Below are 25237 nucleotides of genomic sequence, written 5' to 3'. Positions count from 1 at the left end.
TAAGAGCTTAGAAAGACTGATTATTACATTTAAGACGACATCAAGTAAAAGTGCATATTTTAAATTTTTTAACAGGGAATGAGCTAATTTTCACTTCCCTAGATTTTTAAATCACGTTTAAAGAAAAATATTTTTTAATTTATAAACTTTAATGAACTGAATGTTTCTCACAGGGCACACACAAACGGAAGAGGCATGCCGGTGAGACAGAAAAGTCAGGACATGAGCAACTGCACCTGCCTAAAGGACAAGACCAACACTTAGGCCTGAAGGAGGCACCCCTGTCCCTGGAGCTGGCCCTGTGAGCTTCCAGACTATACCAATGGGCAGCTGCCATCTCTTGCTGAAGAATTAGAGCAGCTTCATTAGGAAACGTCTGAAGGGATGGGGTGCAGCCCCCAGTGCACACATCAGCGCCCACAACTTCAGAGCAGAAGAGGTGCCAGGGGCCACTCACCCCAGGGCTACGGCTGCATAGGCCGCCCCTGCAGTGCTGACTTCCTCACAGTCCCTCTGAAGAGCCTCCTGGATGAGTTCATCCACCACCTGCGCCAGGTCCTGTGGAGAGACCAGCACAGGGTCTAATAAGCCGTCCCACCCAGGGCAGAAATCCTAGGCAAGATCTTGTCACTGGACACTGTCTGAAGGTGTCTAACAACAAAAACACATGATCCCTGACATGAGGTCTGCTAGGCTGCTTCGGGAAGGTTTCCCCTCATGAACAAAGGTGCCTTCTGGAGGGGACAGGGCAGGCCTGCTCCCTGCTGGATTACTGCCTGGCAGATGGCCCCAACAGTGCTTGTGGCCCCTTTCTGTTTGGCACACAACACCCCCAATTTCTGTGGCCGTCCCTTACTCTCCCCCTCAGGACTCCCTGATCTTCCACAGCGTAGGTGCTTAGTGCCTGACCCTGAGCAGCTAGGCTGACACAGTCGAGCCTCATGACTAGGCGGTGGATGGATCCTATTCAACACCAAGGACACCCTTGTCAGTGGGTACATGGCACTGCCCGCAATCCCAAAGGTCCTGAGTCAGCCTGTGCACTGGCCATCTCACCTGAGCAGATGTTGGGCTCAGTTAGACCAGACACTCAGGGGCTGGTCAGCACTGTGATGGGAAGTGCTAAGTCCCACTCTGACTACTGTAATACCAACAGGGCTCTACAGTTATCCTGGCTGGGTGGGCCCAGCTCTGCATCCTGGGCTGAGTGGCCATGGGCATGTCCCCCCCTCAACTGCCTGGCTCCTCTCCTGTGAGACAAGGCAACACAGCCCCAGCCCCCAGGGTGGTGGGCCCCTCAGAGCCCTGACCTAGAAGACTCCCTACCGCATCAGAGTACAGGGGCATGGGCTTTGAAGGAAGCAGCTCTGACTGTGCGGAGGGCTGGACGAGGCTCGGTGCCACGGGCGGGGTCAGTGCCGGGACATAAAGCAGAGATGCCTGCGAGGGTGCGGGAGCAGGAAGAGGCTGTGGGAGAAGACCAGCTGCAGGCGTGTCCAGCTCTGCACCAGCCTCCTCTCCTCTCCCACCACCTGAAAGGAAACACAGGGAAAGAGGGCATTACAATACACAGGGACTGGAAGCACTGGCCTGCCCTCCCTGAGACCACGGCAGGGCACCTCCCGACAGTATTCCATGTGGGACAACTGCGCTTCATGTGCAAAACCAGCACTGTGATGTCAGGGAAGCCCTCCAGCCCATCTCAGTGAGAAACCTCTGGGCACTGAGCTCAGAACCACACTCCAAGCCCCAAATGAGACAGATGCTTCTGCCTACCAGGAAGCTTCTGCAGGGAATGCGGCGGGTTCCCTTCCCACGACTCCAGCTTCACTCACCTGCCACCTCCAAGCTGGGTCTCTGGGCAGTGACCGGCAGCTCTGTGGCCAGGCTCTCCCCAATGTACTTGTTCTGAGCATTGAAGCTGCACACAGGGATGTGACGAGGGACAGGGGGCAATGGACCTCCATTCACGATTTCTCCAACTGACACCGTCAGCTTCCTGGTAACAAACACTGACTTCCTGGCCTTGGATAATCCCTCCGGTTCCAGGAATGCAGACCGGTTCAGCTCGACGTAGCTACCGAGACCACAAAGAGCCCACAGAGAGGTGTCACCAGAGAGATGTCAGCTTTGCCTTCTCAATGCCCAGCTGCAGTGCCGGAAGCCCCCAGGTTAAAGAACAAACCCCATCTTGAGTCACCACAGGCTATATGTAAACAAGGAGGGAAGGAAAAGGCACACACTGCTGCCAGACCTGGAGCTTCTCTATGACAGCATGGAACCAGCTGGCCTGGTATGTAACAGCCACGAGTTGGAGCAACACACACTGGGCATGCTCGCTGGGAGTTACAGCAGGGAGAGGCTGGGGAGACCACGATGCGGGTATGGAGTATAATGTGCCTGGGAGAAGGTCCATGAGTTTCATCATGGTCTCAACATGCTCTGACTGCGAAGTAGAGAAGGCCCTGGCCTGGCTCACCTGTGCCTGCATCTTGGCCCTCAGAGGTGGGCAGTGGCCTGACACAAGTCCCAAAGGTAATCCTCAAGGGACAGAATAAAGAAGGTCCTAGCCTTTACCCTCAGTTTCCTTGGTAACTTGTGAAAAGCAGTGATTTTGGAGTCACAAAGAACTTGGTCTGAACCTCAATCTGCTGACCACCAGCGTGTGACCTTGGGGACATTCCCCAGCCATTCTGAGCCTCCGTGTATTCACCTGCACACTGGGAAGACAGCACATGGAACATGCTCTTCCCAGGCCCGGGAAGCACGGGGCACTTCACAGCCCTTCATCAGAATTTAAAAAGAAAAAAAGAGACAGAGCCCAGACCTCCACTCTCAGTTCTTACCCATCAGAGACAGCGAGACCGTGGTGGCTGAGGAAATCTGCTGCCTCTTCACTGTCTCTGAACAGCAGCATGCGCACTACGCCGTCCAGAGGAAAGACAGTGGACCGCTGGGTGCTCACGGTGTACGCGATGTTAAGCGCTCGGAGAGCATCCTTGCGGATCTGAAAGAAGCCAAATCACTGCAGTCTCAGAGAGTGATGCCCAGTTAAATAAATGCAAACAGCCAGCTGCCCCATGACCACATAAGTGGCTGGCATGGGGACCAGGGGCTCCTGCTGTAGCTCAGTCCTACTGGAAGGCAGTTTGGCAATATAAATCCTGAGCTTAGGGATCACAGGCCAACTGCTGAGTGGCAGAGGCCCAGGAATGCATGCTAAGCAAACAGTCTCATAGAAAAGGAGGAGTTGTAGGGCCAGCCTGTGGCTCACTCAGGAGAGTGCGGTACTGATAACACCAAGGCCACAGGTTCAGATTCTATATAGGGATGGCCGGTTAGCTCACTGGCTGAGCGTGGTGCTGACAACACCAAGCCAAGGGTTAAGATCTCCTTACCGGTCATCTTTTAAAAAAAAAAAAAAAGAAAAGAAAAGGAGGAGTTGTGAAGGTTTTATTATTTATAAGAAAAACTAGAAGACAGACCGTCCATCATCAAGGGCATGGAAAGTAAACCATGCAGCGTCCACTTAGCAAAAAGCTACATTGGTGCTAAGAACTACCACGGAGACTACCAAACACCATGGACAAACGCGTGATAAGAAATGAAGTATAACAGTTCTTATACTTCAGTTATTGTTTCATAGCATAACAAGTGACTTAAAAAAAGAAGACAAAGAAACACATAAAAATGCTAACAAAATGTGTTTGTATGTTGAGATTTGGGGGACTACTTTGCTAGTATTTTTCCAGTGTGAATTCAAATACTTCCTCAGTGTTCACTATGTGCCTGGCAAGTTTTTTTGTTTTTTTGTTTTAAAAAGATGACCAGTAAGGGGATCTGGACCCTTGGCTTGGTGTTGTCAGCACCACACTCTCCCAAGTGAGCTAACCAGCCACCCCTATACAGGGATCTGAACCCGTGGTCTTGGTGTTTTCAGCATCACACACTCCCAAGTGAGCCACAGCCAGCCCTCTGGCACTGTTCTTAACACTGAGCATACAACAGTGAACAAGACCAATAAAATGCTGACCTGCAGGGACAGGGAGCACTGGTGAGGCGGGCCCTGCTGAGAAGGTGGCAGCTGCACCAAGACCTGGGGGAGGGGAGAGCCTGCAGCAGGCATGGGGGCGTGCAACCCTGCAGGTGGAGCTGAGGAGGGACGGGGGAGAAGAGGCCAGAGACAATGGGACTATGGGTCACTGCCAGGGAAGACACTGTTCTTCTAAAGAAAAAACACTTAGGTTTCTCTTTTGTTTGGTTATTAAAAATGGCCAACATTCCAATAACATTAAATCATCACTCAAAAATATTAACTATAAGTTTCATTTAACAACTTTACTGAGTCCTCAAGTGACAAGCTATTAGAAACCAGTTCATTTGCACCAGAACTTCAGTTCCACTGGCAATTGCCACATCTGACGACAACCAACAAGCTGCAAGATTCTTTGCCTGGGACTTCACTGTGGGCTAGTCACTGTGTGTGTGACAAAGAAGAGAAATGACTCAAGAGTCACAGACTGAGAGGGGCAGTCCTGAAGTCTCCCAGGCAGCTTCCTTCCCTCACAGCACCCTTGCATTCCATGGTGGGGGTGGGCGGCAGGGTGTGTGCAAGGCCGGGGTGTGCTCTAGGACATGGGCAAGGGTACCTGACACATCTCACTGAGCCCATACATGTGGGGACCGAGTACAGGAAGTGCTCCAGGGGCTGCTCTATCATCATCCCGAAGTCTCCCCATGGGGATGGAGCTAAAGAACTGACTGGAAATTCTGAGACCAAGAGTTTACATCCTACGCAAAACCCAAGGTAAGAGACTGGTCTTCCCCAGCACAGCACAGTGCACAGCATAGCACGTAGCAAAGAGCCGGCACTTGGATATTTGCTGAGATGAATTTAGCATCATCAGGCTCACTCCAAAATTTTAGATTAGTAACACTAAGTGTTTTAAAGTTAAGGATTTTGTGTGTATGATAAGGTATTTTTGCTTTTTGGTTTGTTTTCATGGAAGACGGTAATGCTGAACTCGAGTGATGTCACTCTGAAGAGATTTCTCTTATGTGAACCACAGAACAGTATTCTCCATTGCACAGCCTTTCCCAGTAGTGATCAATCGTACCAGCCCCACAAAATCCATAACACTGGTAACCCCCTCATGGGGTCGCTGTGAGAGTTCCATGAAAGTTAGCCTGGAAAAGCTCTTGGAACAAACAAGCACTTAAATGTCACAAGTTACAACACGCTTTATTCCAATTCTGCAAGCACAGCTGTTTTACTCACCTGATGAAAGTAACAGTGTAAAAGACAAGCGTTCAGGTAAGAAGCTGACTGGACCAGTTTGAAAAATCTCACAAAATTATTACTATTCAACGCAGCAAAAGCCTGAACAGCAAATTTCACCTCAGAGGAGTTCCTAACAGCAGGGTGGAACTGTTGTACTTCTCTGTTAATTAAAGGAGATAAAAAAAAGTTAGAATTTTATTTTTGGTTTTTTCTTTTTTTTTTTTTTAAGGAATGTTATTTTTAATTAGACAAAATTTCCATGAAGATATATCTGATAAATACCTAGATTTCGATCATACTGAGAAAGAGGATCTTAATGGTGAAATGTGCCATTAAATTTATAATTTACAAAGTTCAAAGCTACCCCTCGTGGGCTGGATTGATAGACAAAGGTTTTCTCTAAAAAGATAATGAGTAAATAAATTTAAGCAACAATTTAGGAATCAATTACCAAAAAGTTACTTTAAAGTGATGCCAACTGACTGCCAACTGTGTTTGACAGCAAAGTCTAAGAAACAGAAATTTTAACTTTGTTTTGTTTAGAAATAAATTGATTTGACTGAATTTTTCAAGATGGAGCACAAATGCTTGAAAAGACCACACAGCCAGTTTATCTACAAGACTACTTTAAAACTTAAAACCAATCACATGTCTAGATATTCAGCAACAAGGTTCTTCAGGAAAATACTAAGCTAAAAGAGTTTTGTCCTAAATAAGGGTGTCTTGGAACTAGCACCATTGAGTTCAATTCACCAGCAACACAAACTGAGGCCAGAAAACTCTGCCATGTTCCTCACGTACATGTCTGTTTACATATCAGACCAGGGTTTAAAATTCATTCACTCTTAGTACCCTCCTCAACACTTTTGTTTCACACAATTTTTTCCTCTCTTATCACTCAGCTCTTTGACAAAACTACTCGGAAACAGCAAACTGGTGACAGCTCTGAAAGGGCACCCTGGGATTCCCTGTCCTCATTCACCCACCTGTCTCATCAGGAGCATTTCTTCCTCATTTTCTCTCACCAGTGAGGAAAAACAGTTCTCAGAAACAAGCGTGTGGGGCCCACATTAGGTGAGCTGCTCCGAGCTCAGCTCGGCAGACTGCCCAGCCCAGACCATGGTCTCTTACCGCACCATCCCAACATTTTCTACCCGAGAGAACTGAGAACTGTCAGCTACTGCTAAATTAAAAGCTCTTTTCCTGCTCAAATCTTGCCTTTTCATACATCTTAAGTCAACTATGAAAACTCACCTTAGGATGTCCCCCTTGTTGAGATTGAGCAAAACATTATAGCCTTGGAACTCTGCTTCACTGGCACAGAAGACACCCCTGTTTCTCAGGTCCTGGTACATCTCCTTCAGACTCTGCAGGCACTTGGTCATGTTCTCATTGTTGATCTTGGCATCAAAGGAGGACATGGGCTCCTCACACATGAAGTGGGCACAGTGGATGTGAAATCGGGTACACTTCTCAATCAGGGACACCGTCAGGGGGTCGCAGAGGTGCTGCTGTGTGATGTCCTAACCACGAGCAATGGACAGAATTACACACACACACGTGCATCACACACTCTCACGTGCTATTTTTACGCACAGAGTCAACTATGAGAAAAATCACGCTTACTACCTGAATGTGCCCATGAGGCACATTCTAACAGGACTTTGTAATGGTTTAAATAAAAGTATATTTTTGTTACAGATGAAGTATAACTGAGTAAAATGAAAAGAACTATCAGTCTGACTTTGGAATTGACATGCGTTTTCTAGTCGCCTGATCAGAGGCGGCTAATACCTTCCGTATGCCCCGTGTGCGATTCCACACGAAGTCGTACCAGTCCCGCAGGCTGCCCTCCTTCTGGTCCATGATCTGGGTCACCAGGTAGTCCATGGTCCTGCAGAGCACTGCAGAGGGCCGCAGCTCATGTGGCAGGGGCTCCTCCTGATCAGCCGAGGACCGGCTGTATTCCTTTACAGCCGCTGCGTGGTCCACCTGGGGACGTGGAGCAGGGACAAACTGCTTGTATGGCAGGTGCTGGGCCAGTCTTCTGGCACAGGTATGCCTTAAATGAGGGGGGACATCACACACACACTTACACAAGATCAATACTTGAGAATACATTTTTTAAATGAAAAATTTCTGTTAAAAGGTAACAATCAAAGACAAAATAAATGGAAACTTGATTCCAGCAAACATGACAAGGAGTTATAGGAAGAGTGTGTGACAAGAAGCAGCAGAAGGAATGTAGTGAAGACATACCGCCCAGCTCCTAAGCACAAAGAAATGACAGGAAAGGACTTTAAAGCATCTTAAAAAGTCTAAGATGAGCAGTAAGGACTAGTGGGGCATAGCAGCAGGGCCGGATAGGGCAGGTATCAGCTGCCCACAAGACACCAGGAGCCACATGTTCCACCTGCAAAAAGAGGCTAAAGACACACGGCTGAGGAGAGAAGCAGAGATGTTTACAGGACTGGGCCCTGGGCATCTGCTGTCTCCTGGGGCAGAGGCCCTGGGCCTTGACAGTGACACCAGCTGCTGGGCTGGGGACCCTGCATCAGGCGAAGGAGGCTATAAAATCACCCACCAGCCAGGTAGAGGAGGAGAAACCCACAAGCAAAATTAACAAAGAGCAAAAGTATCTACATTGGTGCAGATTCCTGGGGAAATAATTTGAGAGCATGCATTGACATGTTCAAGGTAGGTCACACCCTCTGAGGTAGTAATTTAATTCTTAGGATCTATCCAAAGAAAATAATCTAATTACCATAGAAGCATTACACACAAAATGCTAAACAATATTGTCATTAAAACTGAAAAATGAGAAGCAGCCTATCTATTGATTGCAAAAATGAGAAGTTTTGACAGAGCTTTATAATCAAACAATATACTGTCATTTAAAAATACTTATAGCTCATCATAACAGGAAAATGCTCATGATATAATTTTAAGTGAAAAAGATACATAGAAAATTGTATCTAGAGCATAATTTAAATGTGTAAAACATAAACACAGAAAAGGATAGAAATAAATTGTAAAAAATAAAATTTTTTTAAACAAAAACTACATCTATACCTCATTATGTATAAGTACCATGTGGCCCCATCACATTACACAAAGATTGCTCAGAAAACATGTCACAACACAATATAGCTTAACAAGACTGCTAAGGGCACAATTTCCCACCACCCTCTGAAAACAGCTAATACCCAAATCAAATATCCATTCATACAGAAATTACAAAAGAAAAAGCCTCCTCTCCTCTGCACACTCTACCCCCACCCCCCAGGGGGATGCAGAGTTCCACCTGGTCAGTCCCTGGGACCATTTCGAACACACTCAGCTGGCTCCGTGTCTCCCGCATGTACCGCTCCTTCTCAGGGCACATATCCAGGCACGTCCCAACAAAAGTCCTTGCTTTGTCCAAATCAGTTCTTTTCACCCGAGCTAAATGACATCAAGTAAAAGGCAAAGCTGTACCAAACAGTTACCAGGAACCCAAAGAAGTGAATTTTCATAATGATAAAAGGAAAACTAAAAATAAATCACACACAATTACAAAGGAAAAGAAAGAAGTATTTTAAAAACTCTGGGCCTCAGAGAAAGAGACTTGTGACCAATCCTGCTAGGCAGTGAGGCACTGAGGCTCACAAAGATACCCCCAGGACTAAAGATGGGAGCACACCCTCACTTAGAGCTGGGTGCACTGCCAAACTCTTATAATGACCTCAATGATAAACAATCACAGTGCAGGATGTTTGCCAAAAGGATCAATTTGCTAAATGCAGACATTCAAAATATATCAGTATTTTAAAACTCTGTCTCAGTATTCATCGTGTTTTTGATATAACAGGATGTTAACTGGGTCCTTACCTGAAAAGTATGCTATTATCACCCACAGAATTAAATAGTTACAAATGTATCTTTTAAGTGAAATGTTATGCAATGACTTCACAACTCAAAATACACATATCGTATTTGCATTTTGAAAAATTCTAATACCTAATAATAATTGTATATGGAATATAAAAATCACCATGTCAGTGCTATAACATATGATAGCAGCTTTTATTACTGTGTTAAGAAAGTAAGATGATTATTCCAATTATTCACAGTTTTTAAAAAAGGAAACTCCTACAGTTGAAATTTAAGAAAACAACATTTACAAAAAAGAGTACAGGTGTTTTTTCATTTTTGGTCACTGCATATATTTCTAAGGTGAATGAAATACTTACTTTTTGAACAGGTAATACACTCACACAATTCAACATTCCAAAGGTGTAAAAATGTCGCAAGTGGAGCACCCCCTCACTTCTGTCCTTCAGATACCCCCCCCCTCTCTGCTGACAACACGAGCAGGTTCTTCTGCATCTTCCCACAGCTACCTTATGCATACATAAACAAATGCATTTACATATATATGTACACACACACACAACACTCACCCCCCAAGAAGACTGGTAGACGATAAGACTCATCAGCAGCCGAGTCCAGTGAAAAGGGTCACTCCCTCCCTGGTAGCTCCCGAGATGATGATCCCACTGTAACCTTACCAGACACTCTGGAACCTCCACCACTATGTGCCATGCCATACCTTGCCGCATGACCCGGTCTCTCTGGTCGAGCAGGCGGTACTTCTCCTCAGATGTCTCAGCCACAGTGCCTATCAGGGTACTGAGGGACGGCACACACGGCCCGAGACCCTCGGAGCCCTCAGAGCCAGAGTCAAAAAGGTCTCCCTCAAACTGTTGGGCCTTTAGAAGACTTGGCTTCTTCACAGGAGAGCTACAAAGAAAACACCACATTAAGGGCCTTTACATCGATCAGGCCTTTGTGTCATTTTCATTTCTGAACATGTCCCCCCATCTTTGAAGATTTTCTGGTCATCTGAAGCTGAAAAACAAGCATTGAAATGATATGAGCCTTGATACAGCTGGTAGTGAGCACAGAGGTGTTACATTATCCACTGACTTTTTTTATAATTTTGAAATACTTCATACTTTTTAAAAATGAGATGAACTCATTTAAACAGCTATAATAAATATTTGATGTTTTCTATCTCAAAGAAATGAAATCCAGCCTAAAGAAAACCTTTAATCCTATAAGGAAACATTATGTCTACATGTTTTAACACAGGTTGAGTATCCCTTATCAGAAATGTTTGAAACCCAGAAGTGTTCTGGATTTCAGATTTTTCAGATTTTGGAATAGATGCATTTATTCCTACTGATTGACCATCTCTAGTCCAAAAATCTGAAATCTGAAATGCCCCATTTCCATTGAGTTTGGATTAGGGATTTTTGGATTAGGGATGCTTAACCTGTACATAACTTTATTTCTGTAGAACACATTAAAAAGAACTGGACATTCTCTCTCAGCTTCCCCATTTTCTAGCTGGCTTTCAACATTCTCTGAACTTGGATGTCAAAGAAGATATAAGAGTGACTGAGTGAGAAAAAAAAAAGCAAAAGCAAGCCAGCAACCAAACCACCCGTCACAAAGTGGAAAGTGAGGAAAAGAATGTGCTGGCCCGAAAACGAAGAGGGTCAAATAGGAGACCTGTCAAAGCAGCTCCATGTGGAAAGACAGAGCAGTCAGCTGTCTCAGGCCACAAGCCCAGGGGAGCAAGGCTCTGCGAACAGTGTGACCTATACGGATGGCAGCCATGGGACAGAGAAACAGCCAAGCTCATGCCAACCCAGTCAACACAGTGAAGAGACAGATCCTCTTCACTGTGATAAACTGGACATACAAAAGTCACGCTGGAAACTGCTAGAAGTGATTATTAGGAATGTATGATTATTTCAGCCAGTTAGACATTTTAAGACAAAAAGTTATTGATCATACACCAACATGTCAGGCGACTGTATGTAATGTGGGACTGAGGCACACAGCAAGGCAGATGGTGACCAGCCACAGGATACTACACTCTGTGTGCCCACGGGGAAGGCGCTTGTGTGCAAAGACTGCAGCTCTGCTGTCCTAAGTGAGCAGCCTCCCCGAATAGGAAATGACCCCTAGGCTAGTTATAGGACTTTGTGATCAGACTCTCCCAGAGAAAATGGCTACATTGGGAGGGGAAGGGGCCTAAAAGGGGGCCTTCTCTGCAGCGTAGGAGCATGCAAGAACAAGACCAACGTGAAGAGCAGCCCTGCTGAGTTAGGAAACTCGCTCTCCAGGTCCTCCCGACCAAGACCACAAGCCCCGCACAGACCCACTGACCCAGAGCCTCCTCACAGCCCTGCTGGCTGGAACGGCAGCTTCAGAGGACTCCTGCCACCACCACCCCCAGAAGTCCCCAGCAGTTGGTTCTTGTGGTCCCTCTGCTCCCCCCACAACTCCCCGAGGTCCTTCAGCCTCTACTCAGGTGTCGCCGCATCACCCAACTTCCCACTTGTTTTTCTGAACACGGTCACTGGGAGGGATGGTCCCACCTTTTACTCAGGAGGCTGCTGGCTGCAGCCCTTACCACGGGCTTGCCAAGAGGGGAGTGTTGGAAGGGCAAGCTCTCTGTGGTCTGGCTCGCTTCACCATCACCCAGTTTCTTCTCCATCAGGGAAAAGGGTTTCTTGTTGGGACCTGAGGACACAGGGGTCAGAACAGTTTATGCTTCCACATATCACCTGATACTGGACTTTTTCACTTTCTGAGAAAGTAATATTCTTTTAATTGTCACAGGAGGTTACAAAAGAGCCCAAGGAAAAACCTAAGAGACAAAAAGATCCACTCGGAGCCAGCCTCCCCCCAGCACAGGGGAAGGGGCTCACACTCAAAGGTCAAAGGGCATTGTACACAGAGCATTATAGACTGTGGGAAGAATAACTGAAAACTCACTTATTTTCTTCTTGTGCCAAAAGATAGTCATGTCTTTATGCAAACCTTTCCCCTTCTTTCTAGCCAGGGCTGCAGATGCCTGGAAAACAGTCCACAACCACTAGATGTGAGGCTATCAGGAGACCAAAGGAAACAAGATTGAAAACTCAAATACAGTGAGCAGGACAGACCATTCATGGCACAAGGGGGCGCTGTCCACTGTACACAGGGAGACGACCCCATTCTCTGCCCACCTGTTGTGCCCCAGCTGTAACAGCCACGGCCTCTTCCCCCTTACCTGTCTCAGGGCATGCACTGGCTCTTCTCCTTTTTGAAATTAACAACCTTCAAAAGTTGCTGGGATAAAAACCCAGAAATAAATTTAGCCTGTTTGGCACTGGGTGAGATGATTCTCACTAGCTGATTACATACACAGAAACAGAAAGACTGCCAAGTCACACTTACACACAAAAGGAAGCTGCAGAATGATATATAAGGGATACCATTTATCATGAAAAACACATTAATATACCTGCAGATACACTTATAAAAGTGTCTAGAAAAACGTACACCGTACTAGGTAATTGGGGTTTCTCCTGGATAACAAGAGATATGAAGAGTAACCAGCTTCGTCTATATCCATGAATTGTTTACAATGGCAATGTATTAGTTATGTAATAAAAATATTTAAGGTTCAGCTGGGAGAATAAGCATATTGTAACAGACAAAAAGTAACTTTCTTTAATAATGAGTATTACCATTTGACCCAACAATTCCACTCTTAAGAATATACCCCAAAAAACTGACAGCAGAGACTTGAATAGATACTCGTATGTCAATGACCACAGCAACATTACTTATTTAATTTTTCTTTTGGTGGCTGGCCAGTATGGGGCTCTGAACCCACGACCGTGGTGTTGTAAGGGTGCCCTCTAAACAACTGAGCTAACTGGCCAGCCCCTCACAGCAGCGTTATTAATAATAACCAAAAGGTGGAAACAACACAAGTATCCATCAACAGATGAATGGATGAACATAATGTGGTTCATCCATAGAATAGAATATTATTCACCCATAGAAAAGAATGAAGTTCTGACATATGCTACCACAGGGACAAACCTTGAAAATATTATGCTAAGTGAAATAAACGGGACACAAAAAGACAAATACTGTATAATTCCATGTAAACAAAATATGTAGGATAGGCAAATTCATACAGATACAAAGTAGATTAGAGGTTACCAGGGGCTTGGAAGGGGAGATGGGGAGTTATTGCTTAATGGTTTTGCAGTTTCTGGATGGAATGATGAAAAGGTTCTGAAAATAGATAGTGGTGATGGTTGTACATCACTGTGAATGTAATTAATGCCACTGAATTGTTTTTTTAAAAAATCAATAGGAGGGCTGGCCCATGGCTCACTTGGGAGTGCGTGATGCTGATAACACCAAGGCCACGGGTTCGGATCCCTATATAGGGATGGCTGGTTAGCTCATTGGGAGAGCGTGGTGCTGAAAACATCAAGTCAAGGGTTAAGATCCCCTTACCGGTCATCTTTAAAAAAAAAAAAAAAAATCAATAGGAAGGAATAAATAGCAAAAGTCTTAAAACTAAGCATATTTTGGCACAAAAATTCCACTCACAGGGATTCAAACACAGGATATAAACTAATGAGAAATGTATGCACAAAAACATCAAAAAAATAGAAAAATAGCTAAGTAAACAGGATAGAATGCCATGTAGCATTTAACAATTCCATTCTAGTTGAGACTATTTATTGATTTCAGAAAATACTAAAGATTGCTACACAAAGAGGTTATCAAACAGTATATGCAGCATGATCCCATTTGTGTAAAAACAATATGACTACATATTTGCAAAGACATTAACCAAAATATTCATAGGCAGTATTTTAGAGGGTAGAATTTGGGTGCTTCTGTGTCCCCCAATAAGGCTTTCTGGGTTTTTTCTCTACATTGACAGGTAATACTTCTATCATTAAAAAAAGTTATGAAAACACATTTTCTACTTCATAAATTCCCACAGAACTTAATTTTTCCCATAAGAACATTCAGAAAAAATAATAAAGACATAAAGCTACATAATGTGAGAATCCCATGTACACGTGCACCCTACAATGTATCATGCATACATTTAAAGTAAATATACAAACTCAATAACTAACAGCAGTTATCTCTGTGAGATGGTATTATGAGGGGATTTCACTTTTTCTGTGTTTTTTGAATGTTTACAGTGATCACGTACCGTGACCAAATAAAACAAAAACAAAACCAGAAAATTCAGGTTTGAAAAAGTGCTATGTGGCTACAGAACCACTCCCAAGCCTTTCAGATGAATATGATTTCATGGGAACTACGCACTCAGCATTTCTAGAGCAGTGCATTCTGTAGGCCCTTTGAGCTTTCCAGAAACAACTGCAACTTGTGAAAGAAATAGTGCTATCCCGACCTCTCCAAGTTAAGAATAAGATATTTGAGTAGTTTTCCTATATTCTAGCAAGCAAATAACTAATCGATTAAAAAAAATAACGTTTTAAAGTAACGAAGTTTAGGGCCGAGCCCGTGGCGCACTCGGGAGAGTGCGGCGCTGGGAGCGCAGCGAAGCTCCCGCCGCAGGTTCGGATCCTATATAGGAATGGCCGGTGCACTCACTGGCTGAGTGCCGGTCACGAAAAAGACAAAAAAAATAAAAATAAAAATAAAAAAATAAAGTAACAAAGTTTAAATCTAGGGTAACAAGTAGCAAGTACTCACATGATCAAAAAAATGCACCACTGCAAGCTTTTTGCTGCGCCTCGTAAAGATGCGCTGCACTTTAGCGATTTTGCCAAAGTGGTTCTCCAGAGTGGTTCTGTCGTTGAGATAGTCAGGGATGTTTTTGCACTGGATGGCTGTGACTTCAGAGGCAGATAAGCCCCCAAGACTATCTGTGCTCTCTCTTCTTTTATTCTGACACACAGGAGTTCCTCTCAGAGAATCTAGGGGTTCACAGAATGGACACATAAACCCATCAGAAGTAACACTTTCAAATAACAAGGGGCACCAACAGTGTAAAAGCAAAGGAAATTTTCGTGATGTAAGACCTGCTCAAAGGTCCTACATGTTAGGATCCTAATGTTTACAGGGCATTTATCAAAAAAATGAAGCTAACACCCAGAGAAACTTACTGAGAACTTACCAGCAGGATTTACTCTATGTTGTACACTTTTAGAGCTCACCTTCTTTTTTATCTCTACTTTCAGTTTCTTCCTCTTTATTCACACCCGGGAGCCGGGAAGGTACCAGGACAGACTGACTCCCTCCTGGGATGGCCACATTGTCACTTTCCCCAGACTCAACAAAGCCAATTTCTTTTTTAGATTCCTTGTTGCACAGACGACCTACTTCTTTATTGCTTTTGAAAACATCCTGTATTGTCCGACCAAACAAAGTGCCTCCCCGGGGTCGATTCAGGCGGACAGGTCGTTTATCCGGAGGATGATCACCCCTGGACAGGGGGTCTGAGTCTTCAGCAGTCTCATGGCTGTGTCTCCTTGGGGAGCGATCCTGGTCCTCTTTCCTTTTCAGTCCTTTCGCGAGGCTAGGAAATGGCTCCATCTGGGAAGCAATTTCTTCACACCCTTGTCTGATACCTGTTTTGCTAACTGGGAAGGGTTCACTCAAAGACCCAGAAGATGATATGGGGAAGCTACTGAAGCTACTATTAGAACTTCCAAATATTGATTTAGGTCCTCTCTTCTCTTCCTCTACATTTTGGTTTGACAAAGCAGGGGTAAAGGCAGATGATGAATTACTACTATTAACTGGTTTTGAAAAGGTGAACTTTGAATTGGTAGATGAGCTACTTGTTACCTGAGGAAAAGGAAAAGGGGCCAGGCCCCCAGGTCCACTACTAATTGGGTGGGAAAATGTGAAAAACCCAGAAGTAATTTGGCTCTGGGTTTTTTCTGGCTCAGATTCAGCCCCCAATATTGGTCTGAACACTGCATTTTCTAGAGGTTTAAAGCCGAATTCTGTTTTCCCAAAACCAGAGCTTGCTATTTCTGCAGCTTCTGATCCAAAAGTAGAAGTACTTGGGAAAACCCCAAGGTTGGTGGGTGATTTAAAACTAAATCCTGGGTTTCCAGGCACAGATGACCTTGAAGGCCCAGAAGTAGCTACAAAAGTGGGAGTGTGTTCGAGGCCAGAAAAGAGTCCAACACTTGAGGTTTGGGTGAATCCCAATGTTTGCACTGAAGAGGAATGACTTACTCCAGAAGACGCTGGAAAGCTGGGTACCTGTGAAAATCCTGAGCTCTTCCCAGATAACGTATTGTTTTGTCCAAAAAGAGAAGGCTGACCAAATTGAAATGGAGGCTTAGTCTGAAACGCTCCTATGGAACTACCAGAAGATGCTGGAAATGCAGTAGGCTGCTGCCCACTGAAAGGATTGGTTGGGTTCATCTTCTGATCCAATTATTAAAAGGTAGTAAATACTATGTGTACAAAATTAGTCCTCTTCCTTAAACAATCTGTTGCACTGTGGAGCTCCTCTTCATCTTCAGGATAAGCTGAAAGACAAAAATTCATATCATCAGTTATGTCCTGCTAGAAGACTAAGAAAAGAATCTTTAATCACATGTCATACTCTAAGGATAATTATGTAAAAGGCAGGCAAAGCAAAGGACTGAGAATCCTTATTTTCTGAGAGCCAATAGGATCCTTTGTTAGAGGATGGGGTAGAGAGTAGCACAAACAAATTACATTGTTACGGAAGTTAAAGCGCGACCCTTTAAGATTTTTTTTGAAAATCCGAATCATTTTACTGAGTTGGTAAATTCACAAAACCTCAATTGATAATAAGAAACGAACGCCATTACACCTTTCAACTTAAAGAAGAGAATTTTTCCTACCTTCTTCCAATCTCCATAGCCGGGGAATTACAATGTAATACTGTTAAAACATTAGTGTTTCAGCGTTTCCTCCCACTTACTATTTCTCCGAGTAACCGGCCCTCTAAACACTTTTCCCAGTTGTTTTCTCACACCCTAGCGACCACCCCAGAAACTGACTCAAAGGGTGAGACCGCCCACACGGCGATGCTGCCTCTCCGCAGGGAGGGCGGGACAGGGGAGGGGAACATTTCACCCAGCACAATCCCAAAAATGTGCGAGGCCGCAGGGGGTGACGGATGAGGCCAGGCGCTCGGCCCGGCCCCGCCGCTGTAACGCCCGGGCTCGCTGGTGGCTGCCCGCGCCCCGCCCGCCCGCCCGCGACGACGGAATGGGCGGCGGGCGCGGCGAGCTGCGCAGGGGAAGGAAGCGGGGCCTCCCGAGCAGGCCCGGCCCTCCCGCGCCGCGCTCACCATCCGGCCGCCGCCGCCACCCGGGCCCCTCCGACTGCAGGTGCAGACGCGGACCGCGGGCGCCAGCGCTTCTCCGCGCACGGCGGGCAGAAAACGCGCAGGACCGACTTCCGGTCCGCGCCGCACCACCGGGTCCCTCTCCGGCCCGCCGCGTTCGGTTCCGCTCTCCAGGCCGGGGACGACAGCAGCGCTTCCGGTGGGCCGGGTCCAGGCCCCGGTACGTGCGCGGCCCGTTTCCTTATCTCCCAGGTGGGAACGTCGTACTCACCGGCGTGGGCCCGCGGACGCCTTTGCTCCGATCCCGGTGCCCACGCTGAGCGGTCCCTCGGGAAGCCCCGGACACCCTACCGTCACCTGTCCCCTCCCCCACCCCCACACCACCCCGTTCCCCCGCCCCCTCCTCCACCGCACCCCTCCCCCTCCCCACTCCGCCACACCACCCCACCTCCTCCCCACAGCCCTACCCCACCTCCTCACCCCTACCCCACCTCCTCACCCCTACCCCACACCACGCGGCTCCCCCACCCCCAATCCACCTTGCCATGCCCCCACACAGTTCACCCCCTTTCTCTGTTAATGGCGGCTTCTCCTCCACCTGCCTTAATTTCCTTCTGGTTCTCGTGATCGAATCTGGTATGCCGGGCTCTATGGCTTCCTTTTATGTCCCCTCGTTGTTATATCTTATGGTAAATGTTAATTCCCTTAATATTTTCAATAAAGTCTACCAAAGAGTGATTTGATTGTGTGTGCGTGTGTGTTTTTACAGAATTTATCGATTTCTAGTCCTGATTGGTCTTTTCTTAACTTTAACCACAGGTTCCTGTCCAAAGATTTTTAAAGGTCCGGGTTGCTTTTCCTGAAATGAGTTTGGTGATTAGAAATCTCCAGCGACTCATCCCCATTAGGAGAGTGCCACTTCGCAAGAAGATGGAAATTGTAAGGAGTATTTTAGGAGTGGAGAAATTTGATCTGGGGATCATCTGTGTTGACAATAAGAATATTCAGCACATTAATAGAATCTACAGACAGAAAAATGTTCCAACCGATGTGCTTTCTTTTCCATTTCATGAGGTAAGCAATATGTTCTTCTTTTTGTCTGTCTAGTCTGCCTTCCAGAGTAAATTTCCTGTGTTAACTATATTACAGACATGATGTTTAATTTTAATGTTAAAATTTTTCAAATATATACAAAAGTAGAGAGAGCAGTATGGTCAACCCCATTGATAGAGGCCACAGTTCCACTGGTAGTGCCAAGGGGAAGAGGAAAGGGGACTAGACTTCACCCTCTCCCCTCTTAATGCTACCAGTGAGTTAAAAGAGATGAAGTGTTGCTGCAATTTTAAGTGATTCTACAGTGAATATGTATGGATTGGAAAAATTGAAATAACACTGAAAATAAAAGAACAGACTGGGGTGAACATTTTCAAAAAATACGATGTGATAGCCATCAGCTAACTATCTGCATTATATAAATGACTCATTCAAGGCTTCACACACTGTTAGTAACAGCATAAACTGCAGCAGCCCTTTTGGAAAGCAGTTTGGCATTTAAAAGACATGTATTCGGGCCGGCCTGTGGCTCACTCGGGAGAGTGTGGTGCTGAGAACACCAAGGCCACGGGTTCGGATCCTATATAGGGATGGCCGGTTAACTCACTGGCTGAGCGTGGTGCTGACAACACCAAGCCAAGGGTTGAGATCCCCTTACCGGTCATCTTTTTAAATAAATAAATAAATAAATAAAATAAAAGACACGTATTCTTTAATCCACTAATGTTGCATCTAAGAAAATAAGTCAAAAGAAGGGAGAAGATAAAATGCTAAATGTACAATGTAAAAATTATTAAAATGTTCACTTATTGTTTTCACTAATAGGGAAATAATGGAAGCATCCTAAATATCCAGCCACAGGTAACTGACTTAGTGCGAACAGTCCTCAGCTGAGTGGACTGGTCTTTATAGTCCACGTGGGAAAATGTGAAAGCCTGTTTAGGACAAAATACCAAGTGGAAAGAACAGAAATAAATAAGGCTGGGAAGTTCAAGAGTTTGGATCCCCATACCTGCCATTGTGTCCACATGGTGACTTAATTCTGCAGAAGTTGTGGATCTGTGTGTTTCTGCATTGGGAGGGATGAAAGAAAAGGAAAGTATCTCTTTGGACATGGTAGAAACATTTTAGGTCACTCCTGTGTCCCGTGTAGTGGTTGTGCAGTCTGCCCCCAACAGGCTCACTCTAGTACCCCAGCCTTGGACATGCAGCTTGAGAGAGATGTGGTCAGAGAGCAACGGTTTGTCTGCCATGAGACTTGCAAGCCAGGGCCTTCCAGGATGAAGTCTGTTAGCCTGTGGTCGGGTTACTGTCCCTGAGGTGTTGTTCTCCAAGTCTGTATCTCCTCATTTTTAGAATCTGAAAGCAGGTGAATTTCCGCAGCCTGATGTTCCAGATGACTATAATTTGGGAGACATTTTTCTAGGAGTAGAGTATATCTTCCAGCAGTGCAAAGGAAGTGAAGATTTCTATGACATCCTGACTGTAAGTGGAGATGCTGAAATCACATATCCTGGCTTGTGAAACAGGGGCCATGCAAAGGGGTTAAGGAACGCAATCCCTGGGTCCACCCTGGCATCCATGGGAACCATAAAGGTTACTGTGGAGAACGTGCAAGCAGAGAGAGGGGAGTGCCCAAGCAGGGGGAGTCTGCAGGCCCTGTGCAGTGTTAGGTGAGAGAGAGGACACAACTGAAAGAACCAGAGCTCCCAGAAGGAGCCGTCTTGGCTTTTATCTCTGGGGACCTGCAGGCTCTGTTCACTAACTCAGACCTGCTGGATCAGCTTCTTACTAAGCTTCCCACAGTGGGGAGTATTTGAGCCTCCAGAACTATCCAGATCAGTTTCTGAGTTTGGTACAAGGGGAAAAAAAAGGGAAAAGTGTTCTGAAAAGCCCTATGTGTAACTGAGTCATATTTAACTTGCCTATGGATCATAGATTCAATTGAGATGTCTTCCTTTGGCCGAACAGCCACACCCTGAGTTGTCTTTGGGGATCCTAGTGCTCCTTTGTGACTTGAAGCAGAGCTCCCCAGCCAGACCAGTGTGAACGGGTGTGACCTCTGCTAGGAGCCTGAGCCCTGACTGCTCCCTCCGGAATCAGGGTGACATTTGCTGTGCATGTCCTGTCATGGGAGAAGGAAGTTGCAAACTTTCTTCCTGAGGGTGGTAGGAAGTGGCCCAGCCCCAGGTTCAGCACTGGGATCCCTATGGTCAGCAGCTCTGTGCCCCCAGGGGAGAGAGAGGGGAGGTATGAACATCTGCAGGAGATTCTGTTCCCTGGTCTGCGCCTGGCATTTCCTCAGGCCCGGAGCCTTTCCTGTGGGCCTCCATTTTACCTTGACTGGAGGGCCAGCCCACCACTCTTAGGACCCCATCCTATGGACACAGGCTGTTCTCTGCTCTGGCTCCCCGCTGCACCTTCCAGCTACTCTTTCCCCTTCTTGTCCTCCGTGTTTCCTTGATACTCTGGGACTTTCACCTCGGCTGACCTCCCTCCATCCCCACCCTAGGGGAGATCCTGATCTTCACGTGGGTGACGGACCCTGGTCCACCTCCAGCCCCCACACCCCACCCTTGTGGGGAGGCCTCGGGCAGATTGCAGCCATCTCCACTCTTGCTCCTCTCCCACCACCACCCTGAGTTCTGCCTCCACCTGCTCAGAGGAGGGTTCCTAACCTGCTAGTTCACAGATCTCCCTCCTCCTCTGTCTCTTCCAGCTCTGGGTTCAGCTCTGGTACCCCTTGCCTGTGGGTTTTAATCCAACCCTGTCCCAAGTGGAGACGGCCACGGCCATGGCGGGTCCTCCCCACTGGCTGGTAGCTGCTGCTCCACCTCTGCCTCCAGCGTCCTCTGTCCACACCCCCCCAAGCCCCTGCCCTACTTTCCACACTGAAGCTCTACACAGAATGATCAGTAAAATCAGGGTCTGCTCGAGGCCGACTGCCCCCCATTTAATTCTCATTACCCCTACACCATCTAATCTCCCTGGGATTGGGCCTGGGATGCAGGCTCTGCCCTCCCCTCTTTCCCTCTTAGCTCAGGGAGGCCAGCCCCAGCCCACACCCCCATGCTTTCCCCTCTCACTTACTCCCCAGCACTTACCCCTCTCCTACTTGCTGCTTAATTATTTTTAATTGTAACCCCTGCCAAGGTTGCTCCTGCCCATTGGACAGTTCTGTGCTCTCTGTTCCTTCCCCAGCCCAGTGTCCGGCCTGAGATAGTGCTCCACATTTACTGAATGAATCAGATATCAGGTGTATTGTTCCCATTTTACACAGGAGAGAACTGAGGCTGGGTACTTTAATTCCTGCCCAGGGGTCTCACAGCAACAGTGGGGTCCTGCCCCACCATCCCCAACACAGGACAGCTCTTTCATCCATATTCTGCCACCTACCAAATGTCGTCCATGGCCCTGGGAGTGTTCCTGAAGGGGCAGCTTCCTGTTGGATCATCCCCTGAGCCAGTTTTTAAATTATTCTCACAGGTGACTGCCACCCATGGACTCTGTCACTTGCTGGGCTTCACACATGGCACAGAGGCTGAGTGGCAGAAGGTAGGAATGCATTCTCCTCACCCACTCAAGGGGGTGTGTTGAATGACACACCAGCTAAGTTGCTTTGGAATGTGCTTCGAAGGAGGTCAGCAGAATTCAGCATTTTATTATCACACAAAGGGAGTCAATCAAAGGGGAGAGAAGAGGACAGTCCCCCTAATCATTACATCAGTTTTTCTGTTGGTTGTACCTGGTGTATAGATTTGGGATTGTTACTACGTTACATCCTACATGCAGAGATCTAGGGTAAGGGTTACAAGAAGCTTTCTAGGTTATTACTTTTCTGGCACCAGTCTGTCTGCTTCTGCATAAAAATGGTCTTATAATGTTTTCTGGACATGGGACATGACTCCTGATTCACCCCAGATCTCCCAGGGCACTGCAATTTAGCTGACCTGGTCAGAGCAGATGTTTTTTTAGTTACATGTCCCAAGATAAGAACCAAAGGCCACTGACCTGCCCCTTTATAAAAGAGACTCACAAATGTTTGTTTTAAATATTTGGCTCTCCAAGAACTTTTAGCTGTTTTATTTGTTCACTATTGAAAGGAAGGTCTGAGCAGGCAGACTGAAAGCCTAAATTCTACTGAGCACTGGTAATGATGTTTGGTCAAAAAGCTTAACATTTAGAAAATAGAGACTGTGATAATATTTACAAAAGAGACTGTGATAATATTTATCCATTAGAAACAGGATTTAGTAGTACAGGCATCCGGATAGAGACCTATCCTAAAAGTGAATTAGTGGTTGTTTTCGCTAAAAGTGCCAATATTTACTCCATTTATAAATGTCTGTGTTGGTATATGCTCCATATTGTGTTTAATAGACTCAAATTACATATGTACATACAGTCCATTTCTTTAATTTTAAAAAAGTCCTTAATATGGTTGGCCGCCCCCCCATCCCCCGCTCCTGCCCCATCCTGCTGGGTCCACATGGGCCATGCCCTGACATGGACTCCCCTCTGGACCTGGACATCCACCCTACTGCTGACCCCTCAGTCCTCTCCTCAATTTTCTCCTCAGCCCCCACCCTACCTCCCTGCTCCCACAGACCCGCAGCTCAATTTAATTCACTGGGTTTGAGCCCCAGGCCCTTCTCAGGAGGCACTGTCCATTCCCCCAGCAGGGACACTCCTTGTGCACCCCCCCCCCGTGCTTCCTTGGCCAGGCCTGCCTGACCTGACCGGTGTCCCACCCTCCCCAGCCCATTCTGCCACCCCAGGTAGGCTCTTCTCCTTCCTACTGAGACCACCCCCTCAGCCCCCAGCCCCTCCCCTCACCCAGCGTGCTGGCCCCACCATTCCCTCCTCCCTTGGCGCAGGTGCTGGCACAGAGCAAGGTCCCACCCGTGCAGGGGGTACATATGGGTGGGGGGCCACAGGGGCCTGAGGCTCCCCCAAGTCACCACTGGGACACATGCTGCAGGGAGGGGCTTCCTGAGGAGGCAGACCCCTGGATGGAGTCTCCAGGCCTTCTGCTCCTTTCTTTCAGATGTTCCAGAAGGAGAAACAGGTGCTAGAAGAGCTGAGCTGGCACACTGGGACCAGGCTGCAGCCCCTGAGCCAGGGCCTCTTCTGATGCTGAGCACAGGGGCAAGGGAGCAGTCAGGGTTTCAAGCGCCTCCCTACCTCCACCCCCGCAGGATAGAGAGAACTGGAGGAGACAGATGCCACCCAGCACAGCAGGTGGTGAGATGAACCCTCCCCTTTGGGCCCCATGGATCCAGGGCTCCCTCTAACTGGGAGTACTGCTGGTTGCTGCTGACTTGTGGGGCCGCAGAGGTGCCAGTCCAAGAAGAGGTTAAATTCCATCAGTGGAACTTGATTTCTTGAAGTACAAGTGAAATTTCGTTTCTTTGTTTAGAACACAACAGGTTTTTTTTTACTATTGTAAATAAAGTAGTTCTAACTTTTAGAATTAATAGATAGAGCATATTAACTCCTTCTCTTCTTTGGGGTTCTACTGATCTTTACTCAGCATTTAAAAGTTTGGTAAAGAGGCGTTTCTGTTTTCCACCTCTGCAGCATGCTCAGGGAAATCAAACAAGCAGCCCAGAGCGGGCCTGCCCATCATCCCTCCTTCCTAGTAGGGCTGGATTCCTGCAGATGGGGGCAGTCTAGTGAGGGCTGTGGGGGTCACTGCCCAGACCTTCAGGCGCTCTGCAACCTGGAGAAGGGGGTGACAAGGCCAAGGGTGGCCCAGCAAGTGACAGGTCCACTGTACTTGACCCACAAAAGATATCAAGTGCAGGGATGTGTCCTGCCCCACCTCATCTCTCCCAGGGTGGGTGCTGCCCACAGTCAGAGTGTTGGCTTGTGAACCTGTGGAGAGCCCAACTCCCTCAGGACAAGTGGCAGGGAATAGCAGGTTGGTGGGCAGACTCTGCCCCTTTCACCACCCACTCACTCTGCATGTGAAGTGTCTCTGGTTCTCTCTCTCCTCCTGGGAGGCCTGGAGCTCTGGCTGCGGCACGCCATCCCTCCGCAGCATAGTGTCGCTCACATCAGCATTTCCTACTGGATCTTCTGAATATTAAACACAGGACTTAGAGAGCTCTCCCACACAGTCTTTATCAGTGCAGATCACAGAGGCGCTCTGAGCCAATTGCGGGCCTCCAGCACCTGGGCCCCCCCCAGATACAGTAGTTACGAGTGATGACCAGTGTGGGGTGGATCCCTCCAGGGGGCTTGCAAAGGGGTCATGGTGATACGATACAGCCTCTCAGAGACCCAATGGTACTACGATCCTGATCATGTGTTTCTCACATTAAATGATTTGGAAACGTGAAATTGTCTTTCCCACTGGACTGTGCCCTATCTTAGACTGGATTCCCCCTGTCCCCCTGCTCAGGAACACAGAATAGGCCTGCCTGTCCTTTGAGTCACTGTTGGTGACACATGGCCGGCTTGTAGTAAAGATTGTTCTCAGTATCGTGTCTAACATAGCAAAGACCAACGGACATACTCCCAATAAAAGCTCATGGGTCCACAGTCCTTTCTCAGAGACTGAAGGGGTCCTGAGACCTGCTGGTCCACTAATGGACATTTTGGAGGCTACCTCTATCTGGTGTTGGAACCAAGCCCTGATGAGTCTCTGTTCACATCATGGGGCACACTTGGGGGTTTACCTGAGTGCAGGTCTCAGAGCAGAATTCCTGGGGCCTGATGGATCTAGATTT

At 47.0% G+C, this 25237-nt stretch overlaps 2 protein-coding genes across 10 annotated transcripts in view; one reads left to right on the top strand and one right to left on the bottom strand.

The window, feature by feature from the left end:
* The window catches only part of MCM3AP (minichromosome maintenance complex component 3 associated protein), a 44797-nt gene extending 26994 nt beyond the window's left edge, over positions 1-17803 (bottom strand). For 2 of the 4 annotated variants that reach the window (XM_063076012.1, XM_063076034.1), the window contains exons 1-14: positions 17454-17559; positions 15328-16659; positions 14864-15087; positions 12113-12191; positions 11713-11857; positions 9873-10063; positions 8586-8725; positions 7076-7273; positions 6536-6804; positions 5279-5441; positions 2847-3007; positions 1836-2077; positions 1327-1532; positions 458-558 (exon numbers count right to left, since the gene is read on the bottom strand). In XM_063076012.1, coding sequence (XP_062932082.1) covers positions 458-558; positions 1327-1532; positions 1836-2077; positions 2847-3007; positions 5279-5441; positions 6536-6804; positions 7076-7273; positions 8586-8725; positions 9873-10063; positions 11713-11857; positions 12113-12191; positions 14864-15087; positions 15328-16552 — 3344 coding nt within the window. In that variant the 5' untranslated portion in view covers positions 16553-16659; positions 17454-17559. Of the gene's footprint in view, positions 1-457; positions 559-1326; positions 1533-1835; positions 2078-2846; positions 3008-5278; positions 5442-6535; positions 6805-7075; positions 7274-8585; positions 8726-9872; positions 10064-11712; positions 11858-12112; positions 12192-14863; positions 15088-15327; positions 16660-17001; positions 17206-17453; positions 17560-17721 lie in introns of those variants that run through there. The other 2 variants (XM_063076028.1, XM_063076020.1) reach the window with 2 other exon arrangements.
* On the top strand, positions 17406-24848 carry YBEY (ybeY metalloendoribonuclease). Of its 6 annotated transcripts, none has more exons than XM_063076084.1 (6): positions 17406-17702; positions 18270-18524; positions 19329-19364; positions 19860-19988; positions 21990-22058; positions 23551-24848. In XM_063076084.1, the coding sequence occupies exons 2-6, from the start codon at positions 18315-18317 to the stop codon at positions 23635-23637; spliced, it is 531 nt and encodes a 176-aa protein (XP_062932154.1). In that variant the 5' UTR covers positions 17406-17702; positions 18270-18314; the 3' UTR covers positions 23638-24848. The 6 variants fall into 6 exon arrangements, with proteins under 6 accessions (XP_062932154.1, XP_062932139.1, XP_062932114.1 ...); XM_063076069.1 differs by having other exon boundaries at positions 17407-17670; XM_063076044.1 differs by lacking the exon at positions 17406-17702 and adding an exon at positions 17710-18139.
* Positions 24849-25237: the final 389 nt, after the last annotated feature.

The sequence above is a fragment of the Cynocephalus volans genome, chromosome 1 (genome assembly GCF_027409185.1).
Source record: "Cynocephalus volans isolate mCynVol1 chromosome 1, mCynVol1.pri, whole genome shotgun sequence".
In the NCBI taxonomy this organism is placed as follows: domain Eukaryota; kingdom Metazoa; phylum Chordata; class Mammalia; order Dermoptera; family Cynocephalidae; genus Cynocephalus; species Cynocephalus volans.
The sequence above is the reverse complement of the archived record's forward strand: the minus strand, read 5'-3'. Positions and strand labels throughout refer to the sequence as shown.